Source organism: Larimichthys crocea, chromosome XXIV (assembly GCF_000972845.2).
Source record: "Larimichthys crocea isolate SSNF chromosome XXIV, L_crocea_2.0, whole genome shotgun sequence".
NCBI classification, from domain to species: Eukaryota; Metazoa; Chordata; class Actinopteri; family Sciaenidae; genus Larimichthys; species Larimichthys crocea.
This window is the reverse complement of record NC_040034.1, coordinates 10922141-10937487: the sequence shown is the minus strand read 5'-3', so window position 1 is coordinate 10937487 and position 15347 is coordinate 10922141. Positions and strand designations below refer to the sequence as shown.

The following is a 15347-nucleotide window of genomic DNA, read 5'->3' as shown; positions in this document are numbered from 1 at the left end:
TTCTTCGAGGGCTGTAAGCACGCGCCACTTGCCGCGTGCTGCCCCTGTACGTCATAATAATGTAATTAAAAATTTAAAGTAGCTATTAAAAAAAAAAAGGTGATGTGGTTGATTTTACATAAATACAAAAAAAGAACAACTGAAATATATATAATGTGTTAAGGTTTAATATTTAGGTATACGGTAAAAATTGTTGTACGGGACATACAGATAAACAATATTTATATAATAATAATATAATAATAATAAACAATATTTATCCCCGGTGCAAACGACAATATACATTAAATATAAAATATAAATGTAAAAAGAGTGTTTTAAAGTTTGTTGTTGAGAGACTCTAAAAAATAAATATTAAATCGGGTCTTAAATGTCATAAAAATTGCTATTATAAATGTGGAATTTAATCACATTTATTATTTAACTTAATAATATATAATAGTTATGGAACTACGACGGAGTATTAGGGCCACATTTAAATAAAAAATGTTTTTTGGAATTAATTACGAGATTAAAGTCGTTATTAAATATGGCGAGAATTAATTACTCGCCATATTTAATAACGACTTTAATCTCTTTTTTTCTTTTTTTAATTAAAATGTGGCCCTAATACTCTGTCGTAGTATTTAACTGTATAAATTCTAAATATTTATTTTATTTATTTTAAATTAAGTTTATTTACCAAACGTTAATAAAATCTTAATAAAATCTAAATAAAAACAGAGACGTTAGAGAGCGGACGTGACGTATGCGTTTTGTTCGTACGTCACTCGCTTCCAGCCAAACGCGGCAGTGATGGGAGATTTGAAATTTGCGGGCTAGCTGCTAGCTGCTAGCGTCTCTGAAGTTTATTAACTAGTTTTATTTATCTCGTTTTTTAAAAAAAATGGCTTCGTATCATCATTTATACGCCGCGCCGCGCTTTGAATCTCCCGCCAAAGTGTTTGCTAAGCTCAAATCCAAGGTGCAGAGAGAAGAGTTGTGCAGCGTCAGAGAGAGACATGGAGCAGAGCTCAGGACGCCCAGGAAGAAATCCGAGAGCACCTGGACCGACGAAGCGCAGGCTTTGACCCTGTCACCCATCTCGAGTCCGCAGAAAACTTTCGGGTATGCAGACATCAGCAGCACGCAGAGGCAGAGAAAAGGAGCCTTCCTGGAGTCCACTGCTGTGTCTCAGCTTTCGTTTTTAGTCAACAGAAAGCAGATCCACACAGATCCACCTCAGTTCAGAGACATGGGTAAATTCAACGCGAGCAGCAGGACTCCAGTAAAGATACAACCAGTAAACAATGACAGTGTGGGGGAAGAGTTTGGGGAGGCGTCTCCAGCCTTTAGGTTTTCCCCCATAAAAAAGAAGCTGAGGAAGAGGAAATGTGAGCCGCTGGAGGTTAACATGGTCAGCAGCAGCACGAAGGAGTTCAGCAATGAAGCCACAAGTCAGGCACGAGAGATGGAAACCTCCAGTGCCTTCAGAGAGGATGACACCCACATCGAGGCTTGCATGGAGGACTTGGGTCCTGTCAGAGGATTCACTGCTGAGCCGTCAGAGATGAACCCACCACCGAGATCCATAGCAATGAAACGTGAGAGATTATTTCTTTCTTCTGTTTTTCTCTGCGTCATCATTTATAGGAAGAAGTTGTCTGATCATTGCTGTTTTGAACAGATTGTCGTCTTATCATGGAAAGACTTCCTCTGATGTCTCCAGCCAAGATGTTTGCGTACATGAAGGAGAGGGAAAATAAATCGGAGCAGCAGGACGTTCAAAAAGTCAGCAGCAGCACGAGGGATCTCTTTGGTGGTAAGAATCCAGAAAAGTGTATTTTATGCTGTGTATGTATGCAGGCATCATTTTACATTGTCTGTTATCACTTCCCCCATAGATGATGTCAATCCATACAGAGACACGCCTCCCTCCACAGATCACAGTACAGGTGAGACAGAGGATGTCACACCAAGCGTTTCGCAGAGTGTGGGTCCTGCCACCCAGTCCGGAGTAGATTCAGCTGACAGTCAGTCGTACACGGATCCCTCTGAGGACACCCTGATCCCTGCTGTGCAGGCACAGCCTATTTTGCTGGAAGACCCGCTTGTACTCAATTCGCCACGGGTCTCTATACCAAAGAAAAACGATGCTGTGTTCAAGCGTAACAAATGGCCCCAGCGCAAATTCCCAAGTGTGAGTATAAATTCATTTAAAGTTTTATCTCTTAATGTAGGTCTGTGATAAAAGGGGTGATAGTAACAGTTAAGGAGCATTGAACATTCAAAACCAGAGCACTGATCTCTTTGACAGTTCGTCCTGACTGGTCCTGTGTTTTCCTCTTTGATAGGAGAGTGTGGTTTATCTCAAAAAGTGGTTCCTGAGGAGGGGTCCTACAGGCCTGTTTGTTGATGGAATCCACCGGTAAGTGTTTTTTAAAAACATCATGATTCAACACAACACACACAAAGGTTATTATAACTATATACAAGTCTATTTGCTCACCAAGTTACTAAAACAGACGTGTTCATGCTTTGGATTTCAGATTTTTAGGCTCACTTTAAGACTTTTGTTTGTGTGTGTTTTTAAATGTTGTTACTTGTCTTTTCCACCAAGGGAGGACAACATACCATGGAACAGTAACATCATCGTGGAAAGGTTTTCTAATTACGTGTTGAAGACCGTTACCGGCAAGGTTTACATCCTCGTTGGCAAGATGAACTTGGGTGTTGACTCCGGTAAGTCAGATTCGGTGTGGGTAGATATTTTCCACTGAGAATTTGTTTCACTATGGCAGAAAGAAGTTCAAAAATTAAATTAAATAAAGCGTATGGAAGTGTGCATTGATATTTTTTTTTCTTCTATCTTCCACTTTGCCTGCAGGCTTGCCCAAGTGGTTTCTGAAGAAGTTTGTTAATGGCTTTCCTCCAAACTGGAAGGAACTTTATGAGAAGTTTCTGTCAGAGTCAAGAGAGTAAGAATATTTATTTCCCTGCTGCAATAAGTTCCATGCTCCGTACAGATACAAGACTGTTTTGTGAGCTGAAATGGCTACTGAGTTTTTTGAAAAGCTAAATTTTGTTTTGTTGCAGAGGCCAGGGCAGAGAAACAAAGATGAACAGTGAAGCGAAAGACATCAAGGCAAAGACAAAATCTGAAGCGTCCTCCATGAACATTTCTATGAAGCGACACAACCAAAAGACTTTTATGACACGTAAGTCAAAGAGAAACAGCCGAGTAAATAAGTACGACGATGGGATCTTGTGTCCCAAAGATATAACCATCCACAGTACCCATCCTATCCATCATTCATTGGGTTGAGACTATATCTATAGAAACTACTCTTTCCCCAGTTCTCAAATACATGTACAGTATAATAATTTCTATTTGTTTACACATGTACAATGCAGAACGTTATATTGAAAGTACAGATACATTAGAGTTTTCAGTCATGCTGGTGTTGAATGAGCTGAATGCTCATGTCAGTTTGTTGACACTGCTAACATGCTGAAGCTAAGCAGGTATATCAGCAGGTCGTCTGGGCACCATGAATATAATGTACTAGCACACTTTGAATCTCCGGTAGTGTGTTAACTTTCATATCTGAATCCACAGCGCCACTAAAGTGTTAAACTTTTCTGTTTCTGTACATTTGTTCTCTTTTTCTGCAGCTGATTTTTGTCCTCCTCCCTCCTTGTCCTCTGCGAAAGTATCTCGAAGCGGTCGTGTCATCAAGCCACCTCTGGAGTACTGGAAAGGAGGGAGAGTCACTCTGGACGCAGACATGAATGTTACAGTCCACGAAAGTTACGATACCACCATCTGCAACCCTGTAAATTCAACTCACGTGGATTACAAAACAATCCAAGAATAATGTTATTTTAGCTATGTACAAACTGACTGTGACTGTGTTTTATTTCGATATCTGACAGGAGGTCACGACACAAGTGTCTGCGAGGGCTTCACAGAAACCTGCCCGTGTGTTCCTGCCCTGCAGCGAAGGTAAAGATAACTGTAACTGTAGTTTACATGTATCGTGAGATAAGTTATGGGTTGCATACAGACAAACTGTCCTCTGGGTTTTCAGGCCGTAAACAGTGTGAACCATCCAGTGACGAACAGGCATCAGCACCAGTGAGGAAGGTCAAGGCTCCAGTCCACAAACGCAACAGAGTCAAGGCTAAGCCTGACGATAAGCCGACCTATTCACCTGAGCCTACTGTGGAGACACTTAGTAGCCCTGAAGAGTGGTCTGACAGAAGGACAAGGTCCAGGCAAAGGTGTCCAGGTCCAGAGAGAACATTTTATGTGGATACTGCCCCTCAAAAGCAAAACAAACCTGAGAAATCTTCAACACAGAGGTCAAAAAAACAGACACACGACACCACAAGGCCTTCAGCGAGAGTCTCACGGAGCAAACGGGCCATCACATCATCCCCAGAATCTCCCTCTGTTAATGATAAAATATCAGAACAGCTGTCATCAGATGAGGACTTTTCCATTGTGAGAAAGACGCAGGGCAAAAGTTTGCACAGGAAGAGAGGTGAAAAGTCACAGCCAAAACACAAGTCTCCTCCAAGTGAGTCAGAGGGGAGCGGGAAGGAACTGAGGATGCAGAGTAGAAGAACAAAAAACGGAGATGCTGCAAAAACACAAACAAAACATACAGAGGGCAAATGTGCCAAGACATCACAACCTGAAAAGCCTAAGCCTAAGTCAAAATCCAGCAAGAAACACAAGGCAGACAAAGACAAGAACAAGCTGATTCCACAAGAACAAGCTGAGGACAAGTGGACAGAGACAGAGCTTGTGAAGCTACAAGAGTAAGTTTTGTCTATCGACAGAAAGAGGAAGTTGTGTTTAGCAATATTACTACCGTATTCGTGAATCATAACCTCATGTTCATGTATGGGTGCGTGTTTGTGTTTTCCAGGGCTGTGTCCTTCTATCCTAAGAATATAGCAGGTTACTGGGCAAAGGTGGCGATGGTTGTTGGAACACGTTCTGCAGAAGAGTGCCACAACCAGCACACAGCTCAGGGAAGCTCCGAGGCTCCGACCACAAAAGCCAAGAAACCCAAAAAGAACAAGGTGGAAGCACCGAAAAACACAGGTACAGAAGGGGTCTTTGGGATGTAGTTTGTGCTGCCTCATAAGTAGACTGGTTAGAAGAGAGCTCCACTGAACATCGCACTCAGGATGAACAGTTTAAAAGAAGTGTCACAATCGATACCGTAAAACCAGAGATTTCTTCTTCCCTGCCAGAGATTCTTCTTTAATAACTGAGATGATCTATGTTTGTTTGTTTGGATATGATTAACCAGAGATTTAACTACCTGTAATCTGCCACTAGTTACAGATCATCCTGTCATATCTGCCCGAGTGGGGACTTTGAAGAGAAAGCAGCAGGTGCGTGAGTTCCTGGAGACCATGCCCAAAGAAAACGTTGATGACGTTTTCAGCTCCGCGTACATGCAAAACAAACGATTTGAGGTTTGTTTAGTGTTTGTATCATGCAAAAATAAGATGTTTTGTGACACTTTTACAAAGTCAACTAACTAACATAACTGTTCCTTTTGTGTCTGCCTTGATGCATAGATTCCCTCCATGTGTCCGAGCGAAGACCAAGACTTCTCACTGTCCGACATGGAGCCCCTGACTCCCATGTCGACACGTTTCCCTGAAATCAAGACTCCTCAGTGTCTGCATATCACTCCCGGCATGATGGGCTCTCCCAACAGGTGAATGATCTCGACTGATCTACTTTCTAACTTGTAAGAGCTGTTTGCAGCTCAGTAACTGACTTTAACCTCTTTCTTGATTTCAAAGGAGCAACAACGACAAGTACGTCTATCAACTCCAGAAGCGGATGAAAAAAAAACAGTTTAACGCCTGCAAACAGGCGTCTACTTCAAAGGTACTGATGATGAGATTCTTGTTCTCTCAAAACTGATAGATTATTGATTTTTAAATATTTAAACTATTTCTTTCTGCTTTTTTTTCCTCTTTCAGAACTTCTCACCCACGCCATCAGTTAAACGAACAATGCAAAGATGTGTGAACACCGGTAGGTTTCCTGAGCCGGTCATGAGTTTACACAGGTTATAAAGCCTGTACTATACTGTAAGGTTTTGTTTTTGTTCTTTTGTCCACTGCTGTATGTAGCTGTGCTCAGAGGAGATTTTCACAATAAGATTTTAAGTAGTGACAAAGCTGTAACTGAAATATGACGTAATCTGAAAAAAAAAGATTTATTGCCATATTTTATTTGTGACAGAAGTCTTGTTGTGTAACACAATCTGTTTCTTCCCCTTTTTTCATTAGAAAACGACGCCTTCGTTGTTTGGGAGATGTTCCCTGGAAAAGATGGAGCGCTGTCTGAAAGCGGAGAGGAGGACTTCTACTTCTCAGACAATGACTGATTGGAGTTTAAACATTTATATATGGATGTTTTCTTTTTTCTTAAAAAAAAAAATCATTATTCATATAAATTGAAGTCAAGTACCTTGTTTAGCTCGTCAAATCTGAACAATAAAATGTTTTGTTGTGCTTTCCTGTCCTTCACGTGTTAGAGATTCTGTTATTTTATGTGTAAAAGCCAGTTTTGATCTCATGTGGTATGTGATAGTAATTGCTATTGTAATTACTGTAATTGTTTTTTAAACAACATATAGTGGAATGTATAAAAATGTAAATTGTTTTGAGACAATGTGGCCTTTACTAAAGTTAAATGGTTGGAAATTGTTTTATAATTTTAAAATGTAACATGCTGTCAAACAGACTTGTGATGCTGACTTTCAGTGTGTTCCTGTAAATATAGTTTTTGTTTAAAGTCCTCGTTCCAAGACTCTGTAACTATTCTTTTAATAAACATTGTTAAAGTTTTACTTATGGTTTATTAGTGTTTTTTAATATATTATACAAAGAACAGATGGAGTAGTTTATTGATCCCTGAAGGGAAATTCAAGTGTTAGAGCTGTTGTTACATGCATTACAACAAAACAAGCATAAGGTATGTACAAAAGACATGAGGAAGAGGTTAAAATTTAAAATGACCCCTCAAAATGAACTCTGATCACAGAGTTAATTTTAAATGTGATAATGCAGACATGAAAAACACGATTGTCCTTCTCAGATTGATTTATCTGGAGTAAAAATGAGAGACAAGCCAAGAACATGAACATAATTTGTGTAATAGATTTTTCTTTTTATGTTCTTTTGTCACACCTCTAATCACCTTGAGACCCCCCAGATTTATGTCGTGGATATGCCTCAACCTTTTGTAATCTTAAATTTTACTCATAGTGCATGGAAGTGATTTGTGATTGCGTAATGCTTAATAAATAAAAATCATCATTTAAAAACACTTTTAAATTTACTTGGGTTATCTTTGTCTAATATTAACATTTGGTTGATGAGCTTAAACATTTAAGTGATAAATATGCCAAAAAGTAAGAAATCAAATTACTCTCTTAATAAAGGAAGAAGTTTCTACTGACATTATATTGTGTATACTGTATTAAAGATGTTAAATATTAAGTTTAAGGGTCGCTGAGGTAAACTTCACCTCACTGGCATTTTAAAAATATTTTTGAATAACAAAATCACGTGAAGCCGTGTCACGTGACTGCTGCGTCTTTAACAGCCTGCCTGGTTTTTCCGGACACACCGGAGCGAGCGGAGGACACGATGCGCACACTGTGAGTGTTGATCTGTGTGCGTTTTAATGGAGACAACAGGAGACAAAGACAGACAACGTGAACTGTTTTCAGGGTGTCTCATAACGCTGCGTCTTTTTATTTTTATTTTTTCTGTTTTTCTCTTTGCGGTGACCTACATGGCTGCCGCCTGACACGTTCATACAGCGTTAAAACAAACCGCAGATAACGGCGTCTTTGTGTTGTGTGCAAAAAGTGTGGAGCAAACCGTATGCGTATTAAGAAAGGAGTTTAATTTGAGCTGCAGCTGAGACTTTGTTTTGTTGTGAGAGGACATGTTTCAGTGTTTTACAGCTGTGTGTGTGTGTGTGTGTGTGTGTGTGTGTGTGTGTGTGCTGTGTTGATTTACATTTTATGTTTTGTTTCTCCTTCCAGACTGACCTTGTCCATCACCTTGTTGTTCAGCTCGTTGGTCTGGAGTGGATATCTGGAATATAACCAAGATGTCCTGTAAGAGCAAATCCGCTTTATTATTAAAATCATGTTTGTATCTCTGCTTGTCCAAATTGTACAAATGTGTGAAGTGCAGCTTCATTGACTTATTTTTTAATTGGTATAGATCAGCCCAAATGTGCAACAAATACTTAGAAGGAAGGAGAACTCCCCCTGCACCTATTATGTGAATAGTTTTTAAGGAACTGATATGTTGGGGACTTTCCATTTCCAAGTGCTCAGTCCAGAAATCAGTTGAGTTTGGTCTCTAGGAGACGTAAAGTCTGTCTATAAAGAAGTGCACTCCAGATAGAGGGGTTCTGGTTAGAAATATTCACTGTTTGCATAAAGGTTTGACTTCCTGTAGATGCATGACTAAGTTGTAAACTTGAACATGTTGGTCAATATTTACATGTTTGCTTTCACAGTGTTGACTAAAGCGAAGCCTTTCTTTTCCTTTTTCCTCCTCCCAGGATACCAGATGACTGGACTCACGTGGGCCGAGTCGATCCCTCAGAGGAACTCGAGCTGACCTTTGCCTTGAAGCAGCAACATGTTGACCTGCTGGAGGAAACACTCAGACTGGTGTCAGACCCTGACTCAGCACAATATGGTATGACTTTGATAACCGGATGCTGTACTGAAGTTGCAAGAGTCTAAAAAATCTGTTTGCACTTCTGCTTTTTACTAAATATGACCATGTCTGATTTAAAAACAGTCTGGATGTTCTCAACTTGTCCTCCACAGGTAAACACCTCACCCTGGAGGAAGTATCCTCACTCCTGCGGCCGTCTGAGCTGACCCAGAAGGTGGTGCGTCAGTGGCTGCAGAGTCATGGGATTACAAACTGCCTCACTGTTCACACTCAGGACTTTTTACAGTGCACCATGACTGCAGAGTAAGCATATCTTTTTAAGCAGCATCTGTTCTGCTTACTCGACGGTCAGTTTTACTTGCTCTTGACACCAATAAATGACACAAAAAAGTACCGTTACTGCTCAACTTCCCTCTTTGTGTAAACTATGCAAAGGATGTTCTCCAATCTTGAGATGGTTCCTCATTTGATGTATAAAACTTTCAGTTTTAGGATTTTGATTTAGGCCAAGATCATTTGATTGTTTTGTTTTTTTTGTTGTTTTTTTAAAAGCCCCAACCCTCCTGACTTGTGTAGTAAATTTGTTTGTTTCTTAAATATTTAGTACTGGTTTGTGGTTTTGCATCCACACTAACCTAGGGGTTTTTTGGCACCAACTACTCCCACTTACTTTGTCCTATAGAAACCATTCAAATATCCCAACGTTCAGCTCATTTAGGACATGATGACTTTTATTTTACTCATTCGTACCAATCATACTTTTAAAAAAATCTTCAACCTTTTCCACGTTCAAATTTTACGTTAAAATGAAACTAACTTCAAATCTCAAACCTTCAGCACTCAACTTCCACTATTCCCACATACTTTCAGCTACAGACTTCATGCAAACTTTTTTTAAATAAACTTTATTACAATATTCTACTGTTTTTCAGCTCCTTTCACATTTGTTTGCATTTTCTTCAGGAAATGCAGTTTTCTAGTTAGACCTGTAATTGCATGTTTGCATGTGGGTTTGTCGACATTTAGGCTGTTTGTTTTTGTGTTGTGTGTTTAGGGTTGCAGAGACGTTGCTTCCAGGCAGCAAGTTTCACCGTTACACCAGAGACAGCCAGTCTGTAGTGAGGTCTTCAGCTCCGTACTCTGTGCATGATGCCGTTCACCAGCACCTGGACTTTGGTGAGAAATATTTCTATGTCTGTAAAAGGTTCAGCTGTTATCTGTGATTGTTGTTAATCTATCATATATAATATATTTTTGTGCTTCCACAGTTGGAGGGCTTCACCGCTTCCCTCCTAAAGTGCAGCAGGAAACCAAAGCTTCTTCCAACCGGAAACAAAAGCAGTCTAAGGCAGGCGTGCACCTTGGAGTGACTCCCGCCATCTTGAGGGCTCGCTATAACCTGACAGCAACTGATGTGGGGAAGGCTCACAACAACAGCCAGGCTGTAGCTCAGGTGTGATCATCCCAAGGGTTCATAATACAAACGTGTACATCAGCTCTGACACTATAATCTCACCATAACTCTCTCACTGTAGCTAGCTGTCTTCTCTTTGTAGTTTTTGGAGCAGTACTTCAGCCCCGCAGACCTCGCTGAGTTCATGACCTTGTTTGGCAGGAGCTTCCCGCATCGCTCTCAGGTGGACCGGGTTGTGGGCACTCAGGGAGCAGGGAAGGCCGGTGTGGAGGCCAGTCTGGATATAGAGTACATCATGAGCACGGGGGCAAACATCTCCACGTGGTTGTTCACCAATCCAGGTCTGTAAGAGAGAGCAAGGCTTAATGTTGACAGTAAATCTAGGGACACTAATCATATTCAAGCGTTTACAGTTATAGTAAAAGAAAATATCAGGGCTGTAGCAGCTAACAATTTCATGCCATAGGACGCAAATCAGCATAAAGTTAAAGGTCATATTGTCGGGATTAAAAATGCTTTGCTGCGATTAGCCATAGTAGTAATTTTCACAGTCTCACCCCACATTTCCTCATTGTCCGTCAGGTCGTCACGAATCCCAGGAGCCGTTTCTCCAGTGGATGGTTTTGCTCAACAACATGACGGATCTGCCGTGGGTTCACACCATCAGCTACGGAGACGATGAAGACAGCCTGTCTACCGCGTACATGATGCGCATCAACACAGAGTTCATGAAGGCCGGGGTCAGGGGAATCTCTTTGCTGTTTGCTTCTGGTCAGTAAGGAACACTCACAAACACATGATCTGTACTGTCAGCAAAATATGACTGACAACGCCTTTGTTTACCTCCGTTTCAGCCTGTTTTTCTGTTTTAAAAAAAGAGTGATCTATCACTCCTTTTACGTGAAATGACTGTGACTCACTTGTGTCTAGTTTTGTTTTTAATCCACCTAGTCCGCTCTCTAACAACAGTTCCTGTTTTCAGTGCTATCAGACACAAAAGACAATAGTCAAAGGGTTAACTGCAAGCTGTAATTTTAACTGTCTGAGAGCTCGTGGAAAAACAAGGCGGTCATTTTGTGACAGACTGTGACGTGGCTCCAGTCAGATCGTTGTCTCACTTGAAACATGAATACACCTTTTTATTGTTTGCAAACAGCTGTGATCTGGAAAAACGTGTTTACATGGCACCTTTTTTGTCCTGTAGCTTTGCAGCAATACACGAACAGGCTGCCACTCAGATGTCAGATCATGGTTACATCATCTTTAGTCTCTCTGATCTTCTTTAATAAGTAGATGATCCGATAAACAAGTACATGGTTCTTTACCTCTGTGGTCTTGTTTCGTGTTCAGGTGACAGCGGAGCAGGCTGCAGACATTTCGGTAAAGGGCAAAACACCTTCAGGCCAAGTTTTCCTGCCTCAAGGTAAAACACTTGTACATTTCTGTAAGCAGTCCAGTTTCTCTACCTCTTATACATACTGTAACATTTCCAATACAAAACACTGAAATGAATCTAAACAACGTCTAACACTCTACGTCCTGTGTCTTGTTTCCAGCCCATATGTGACTACAGTTGGAGGAACCTCATTCAAAAACCCCTTTAAGGTCACATATGAAGTTTCAGATTACATTAGCGGCGGTGGCTTCAGCAACATCTTCAAGATGCCTGACTACCAGGTAACAATCATCAGCTCTTATTATCTCAATTAATTATCTTATCTCAGTCATCAGCAATTATTGCAGACTGTTATTAATGACGTGTTCCTGTAGGTCAGTGCAGTGAATGCATATCTGAAGACTGTGGCAGCAACCCTCCCTCCTCAGTCGTACTACAATACCAGCGGCAGAGCCTACCCAGACATGGCAGCCCTATCTCATAATTACTGGGTTGTCGTCAACAGAATACCCACCCCCTGGATATCCGGGACCTCGGTACAGTTTATCAAACTTAACTTCCTTTTTGGTGAATCGACAGTGCTCACTTGATTGCACTTCATCTCATTGATTGTTCTCCCTGTCCAGGCGTCAACTCCTGTGGTCGGAGGCATGCTGTCTCTCATCAATGATCAGCGGCTGCTAAAGGGCCTGCCTGCACTGGGCTTCCTCAACCCTCGCCTCTACAAGCTCAAAGGACAGGCACTGTTTGATGTAAGCCAAGTTATTATCGTGTGCTTGCTTTGCCGAGATTTATTTAACGATACATTCCTGTCACAAATGACTAATAACGAGGTCCGACTTTGAGGTGATGAAGTCGGACATTATCTCTTCGCTGAGGTTAGATGTATGCTCGCTGAAGATTTCGACAAAGTGAACTACAAGCTGTAAAAGCTGAAATCATGAACGCCGCTGCCATCAGAGCCAAAATTGAGCAAATGAGGGGAAACATTAAACACAAAGACTAAAGATAAGAAAATAATCTTGCAGTCGTGACTTAGAGTATTCACACAGTCACTGTTGTTGAAGTGGTTACAGATAATATATGGATACAATTCAGTAAATCTCTGCCATAAAGGTTGTTTTTGTCAGAAATGTGTAAATTCAGTTATGTTTATTATTGAGGAGGAAACAGTTTTACATAATATGGAGAGGTGTTTTTAATTTTTTTACCCCATTTATATACATTAGGAGCAGAATATTAGACTCTATGACCCCAATGCCTTTTATGATGTGAGCCTATGAAGTGAATATCATAGGTTTCCTATTATCTGTAAAGCATTTTCCCTTGGAGTAAAGTTGGTGTACAAGTGAAAATTACATAATCCAATGACTTAAATTGGAGAACTTTAATTCCATTTTCAGGCACTTGATGCAAAATAACTACATTTGTAGTTATTGTGTCACATGTTGTATGACTGACACAAGATAATGCTGTTTTATATTTTGTTTCTTCGCTTCTGTAAGTCAAGGTTAAAGGACAATTGAAGGAAACCCTTTTCCAATACATTCAGTAGTCATGGTGTGGTTCCTAAATGCCTTGCATCCTTGTCTCTAGGTGACCGAAGGCTGCCATCTAGGCTGTCTGGATGAGCAGGTTCAAGGTGAAGGTTTCTGCGCTGCCCCGTCGTGGGACCCAGTTACAGGCTGGGGGACACCAAACTACCCTGCACTGTTGGCTGTCTTGCTAGCTGAGTGAAAAAAAAGCTGCAGTTGATTTTAAAACTGGGGCAAATCAGGGCGGTCTCTGCTCTGAGAGCAGGTACTTATACACTCATTCGAACTCTTGATCCAGGTGCCTGATACCAAAGGCTGGCAGGCCTACACTAGATTCATGCCTTGTTTTATCCGGTTAATTTGAAGTTGTAAGTCTGTTTATCCAGTATTCAGCGATTGTTTTATGTCATCATCACTTTTTTCTTTTTAAGGATGTGTTTTTATCAGTATCATTTTATTTTCTCCAAAAGGCTTTAAACTGTTTCCTCAGATATTTTTAGGTCGGGGATAGGGGTGGTTTGGGATTTTCAAGGTTACACTGCAGTTGCCTGTTTCTGCTGTTCACTGCATATTTACTGCCCCAGATTTCTCTGAATCTCTCACACAAACTTACAGGTAGACGCAGAGCAATAGTAAATGTGGGTAAACTGTTTGCTATGCATTAATAACATAAACATACTAAAATACACACCAATCACCTCTTAGATGTGCACATATCTGAACATTTGTTTCATATGAATATTGTCTAATATTTTCAATATAAATCAGAAATCCATATACAAGTTGCAATAATTTCATCAGATCACAAAGCATGTAATCGGACACAGGTTTAGTTTGTAGTTAGACTGAGGTGTGTGTCCATCATAATCTTCAGGGATGAGTCGGTACACGTCATCTTTTCATTCTATAACAAATATTTGCATGCAATTTTTAAAACTGTGGCTCATTGATTTATTTTATTTTTTTTGTAGTAAAACGGGAACAAACGTCACATGGTTTAAGATCAAACAGGACAGTTACTTTGGTTTCGCCATTCTGTTCTGCGGCTATGAACTAACCAAATGCACTGTAATATGTGGGTTAAAAGTGATTCAGCTCTTCTACCCACCAGCATTGTTGCACTTGTTTTTAATACTCTGACCATGTAAATCCTCCAATCAGATCTATTTAATGTGAGAAAGGTTGTCTGTGCTGTGGTGTTGTTTTTAACTGTATTAAAGCTGGATTTTTACTTGGTAATGTGAGTTTGATTGTTCAAGAGTGTGAAAGCTGTTTTTGGAAATGTTACCACATGTGAAAAGAGTGAAGTGTTGTTCAGGACAAAATTGAATGGAAAGTAAAAAGAAAAAAAATATATTAAATCAAAACTGCCAAAACATTTCCTGGCTCCTGCTTCTATTTGATAATGTTTTACGTGATTGTAAGCTTAACATCTTTGTGCTGTTGGTTGGACAAAACAATTTGAAGTCACCTTTTTCACTCATTTGAGACTGTAGGTGGCAAAGTGAATTTTCAATGCAAATAGGAAACGCAAATCCTTCTGGTCTGTGTTTTGTCTTTGGTGTCTAATAAAAACAATGAGTTGAAAGTGTATTTAAATCACTGCCACAGAATTTGCCAGCTGCAGGATGTCTCTTATTTCAGTGGCATCTAGCAGTGAGGCTGCAGACTGCAACCAGCTGAATAGTGCTCCCTTTTCCAAGCATGTAGGAGAAACAACAGTGGCTGTAAAACTTGCGAAAGGCAAGAGTCCGTGTTCGGTTTATTGTAGAAATATGATGTGTGGAAGAGAACCTGCACTTTCTGGAGATATAAATGATTCATTCTAAAGTTACACACACACAAATCTAATTTCCAGGTGATTATACACAAATGAAAACATGCCTATGAATGCTGTAAACAATTTCTACCAAGAGCACCAAGAAACCAAGTGGAAACAAAGGCCCAGTTAACGAGCCCACCAAGGCGAAATACCCGGGTTTCTCCACCAGTCAGAACTAAAGAAGCCTCTTAGATGAAAGCTGAAAATGTCTTCACATTATTATAGTCTAGTTGCCCCAGATTTAACCCTTCTCCCGGAAAGATGACCTGGATTAGTGAAGACCTTCACCGACTATAAATAGATCTCCCTAAATGTTAGACACTGGACCTTTTTAGATGTGATACAACTATCAGTCAAAAGATTGTTGTACTTCCTTGTTCTAGTCTCCATTTTACAAAAAGGAATATAGTCAAGAAGTTAATCAAACAACCATCAGAGCGCCCAGTATCCGGT

At 40.3% G+C, this 15347-nt stretch overlaps 2 protein-coding genes across 2 annotated transcripts; both read left to right on the top strand.

Moving 5' to 3' along the window:
- Positions 1-737: 737 nt before the first annotated feature.
- On the top strand, positions 738-6640 carry mis18bp1 (MIS18 binding protein 1). The gene is made up of 16 exons (XM_010734153.3): positions 738-1583; positions 1667-1801; positions 1884-2179; positions 2334-2407; positions 2600-2721; positions 2867-2957; positions 3076-3197; positions 3655-3815; positions 3916-3985; positions 4071-4806; positions 4917-5095; positions 5336-5475; positions 5581-5723; positions 5812-5899; positions 5995-6049; positions 6307-6640. The coding sequence occupies exons 1-16, from the start codon at positions 887-889 to the stop codon at positions 6402-6404; spliced, it is 3207 nt and encodes a 1068-aa protein (XP_010732455.3). The 5' UTR covers positions 738-886; the 3' UTR covers positions 6405-6640.
- Positions 6641-7596: 956 nt separating this feature from the next.
- Positions 7597-14450, top strand: tpp1 (tripeptidyl peptidase I). The gene is made up of 13 exons (XM_027274777.1): positions 7597-7682; positions 8076-8150; positions 8606-8745; positions 8880-9030; positions 9782-9903; positions 9996-10180; positions 10284-10482; positions 10724-10912; positions 11492-11564; positions 11698-11818; positions 11912-12073; positions 12164-12289; positions 13134-14450. Exons 1-13 carry the CDS (start codon positions 7672-7674, stop codon positions 13272-13274), a joined length of 1695 nt encoding a protein of 564 aa, XP_027130578.1. The 5' UTR covers positions 7597-7671; the 3' UTR covers positions 13275-14450.
- The last annotated feature ends 897 nt before the right edge of the window (positions 14451-15347 follow it).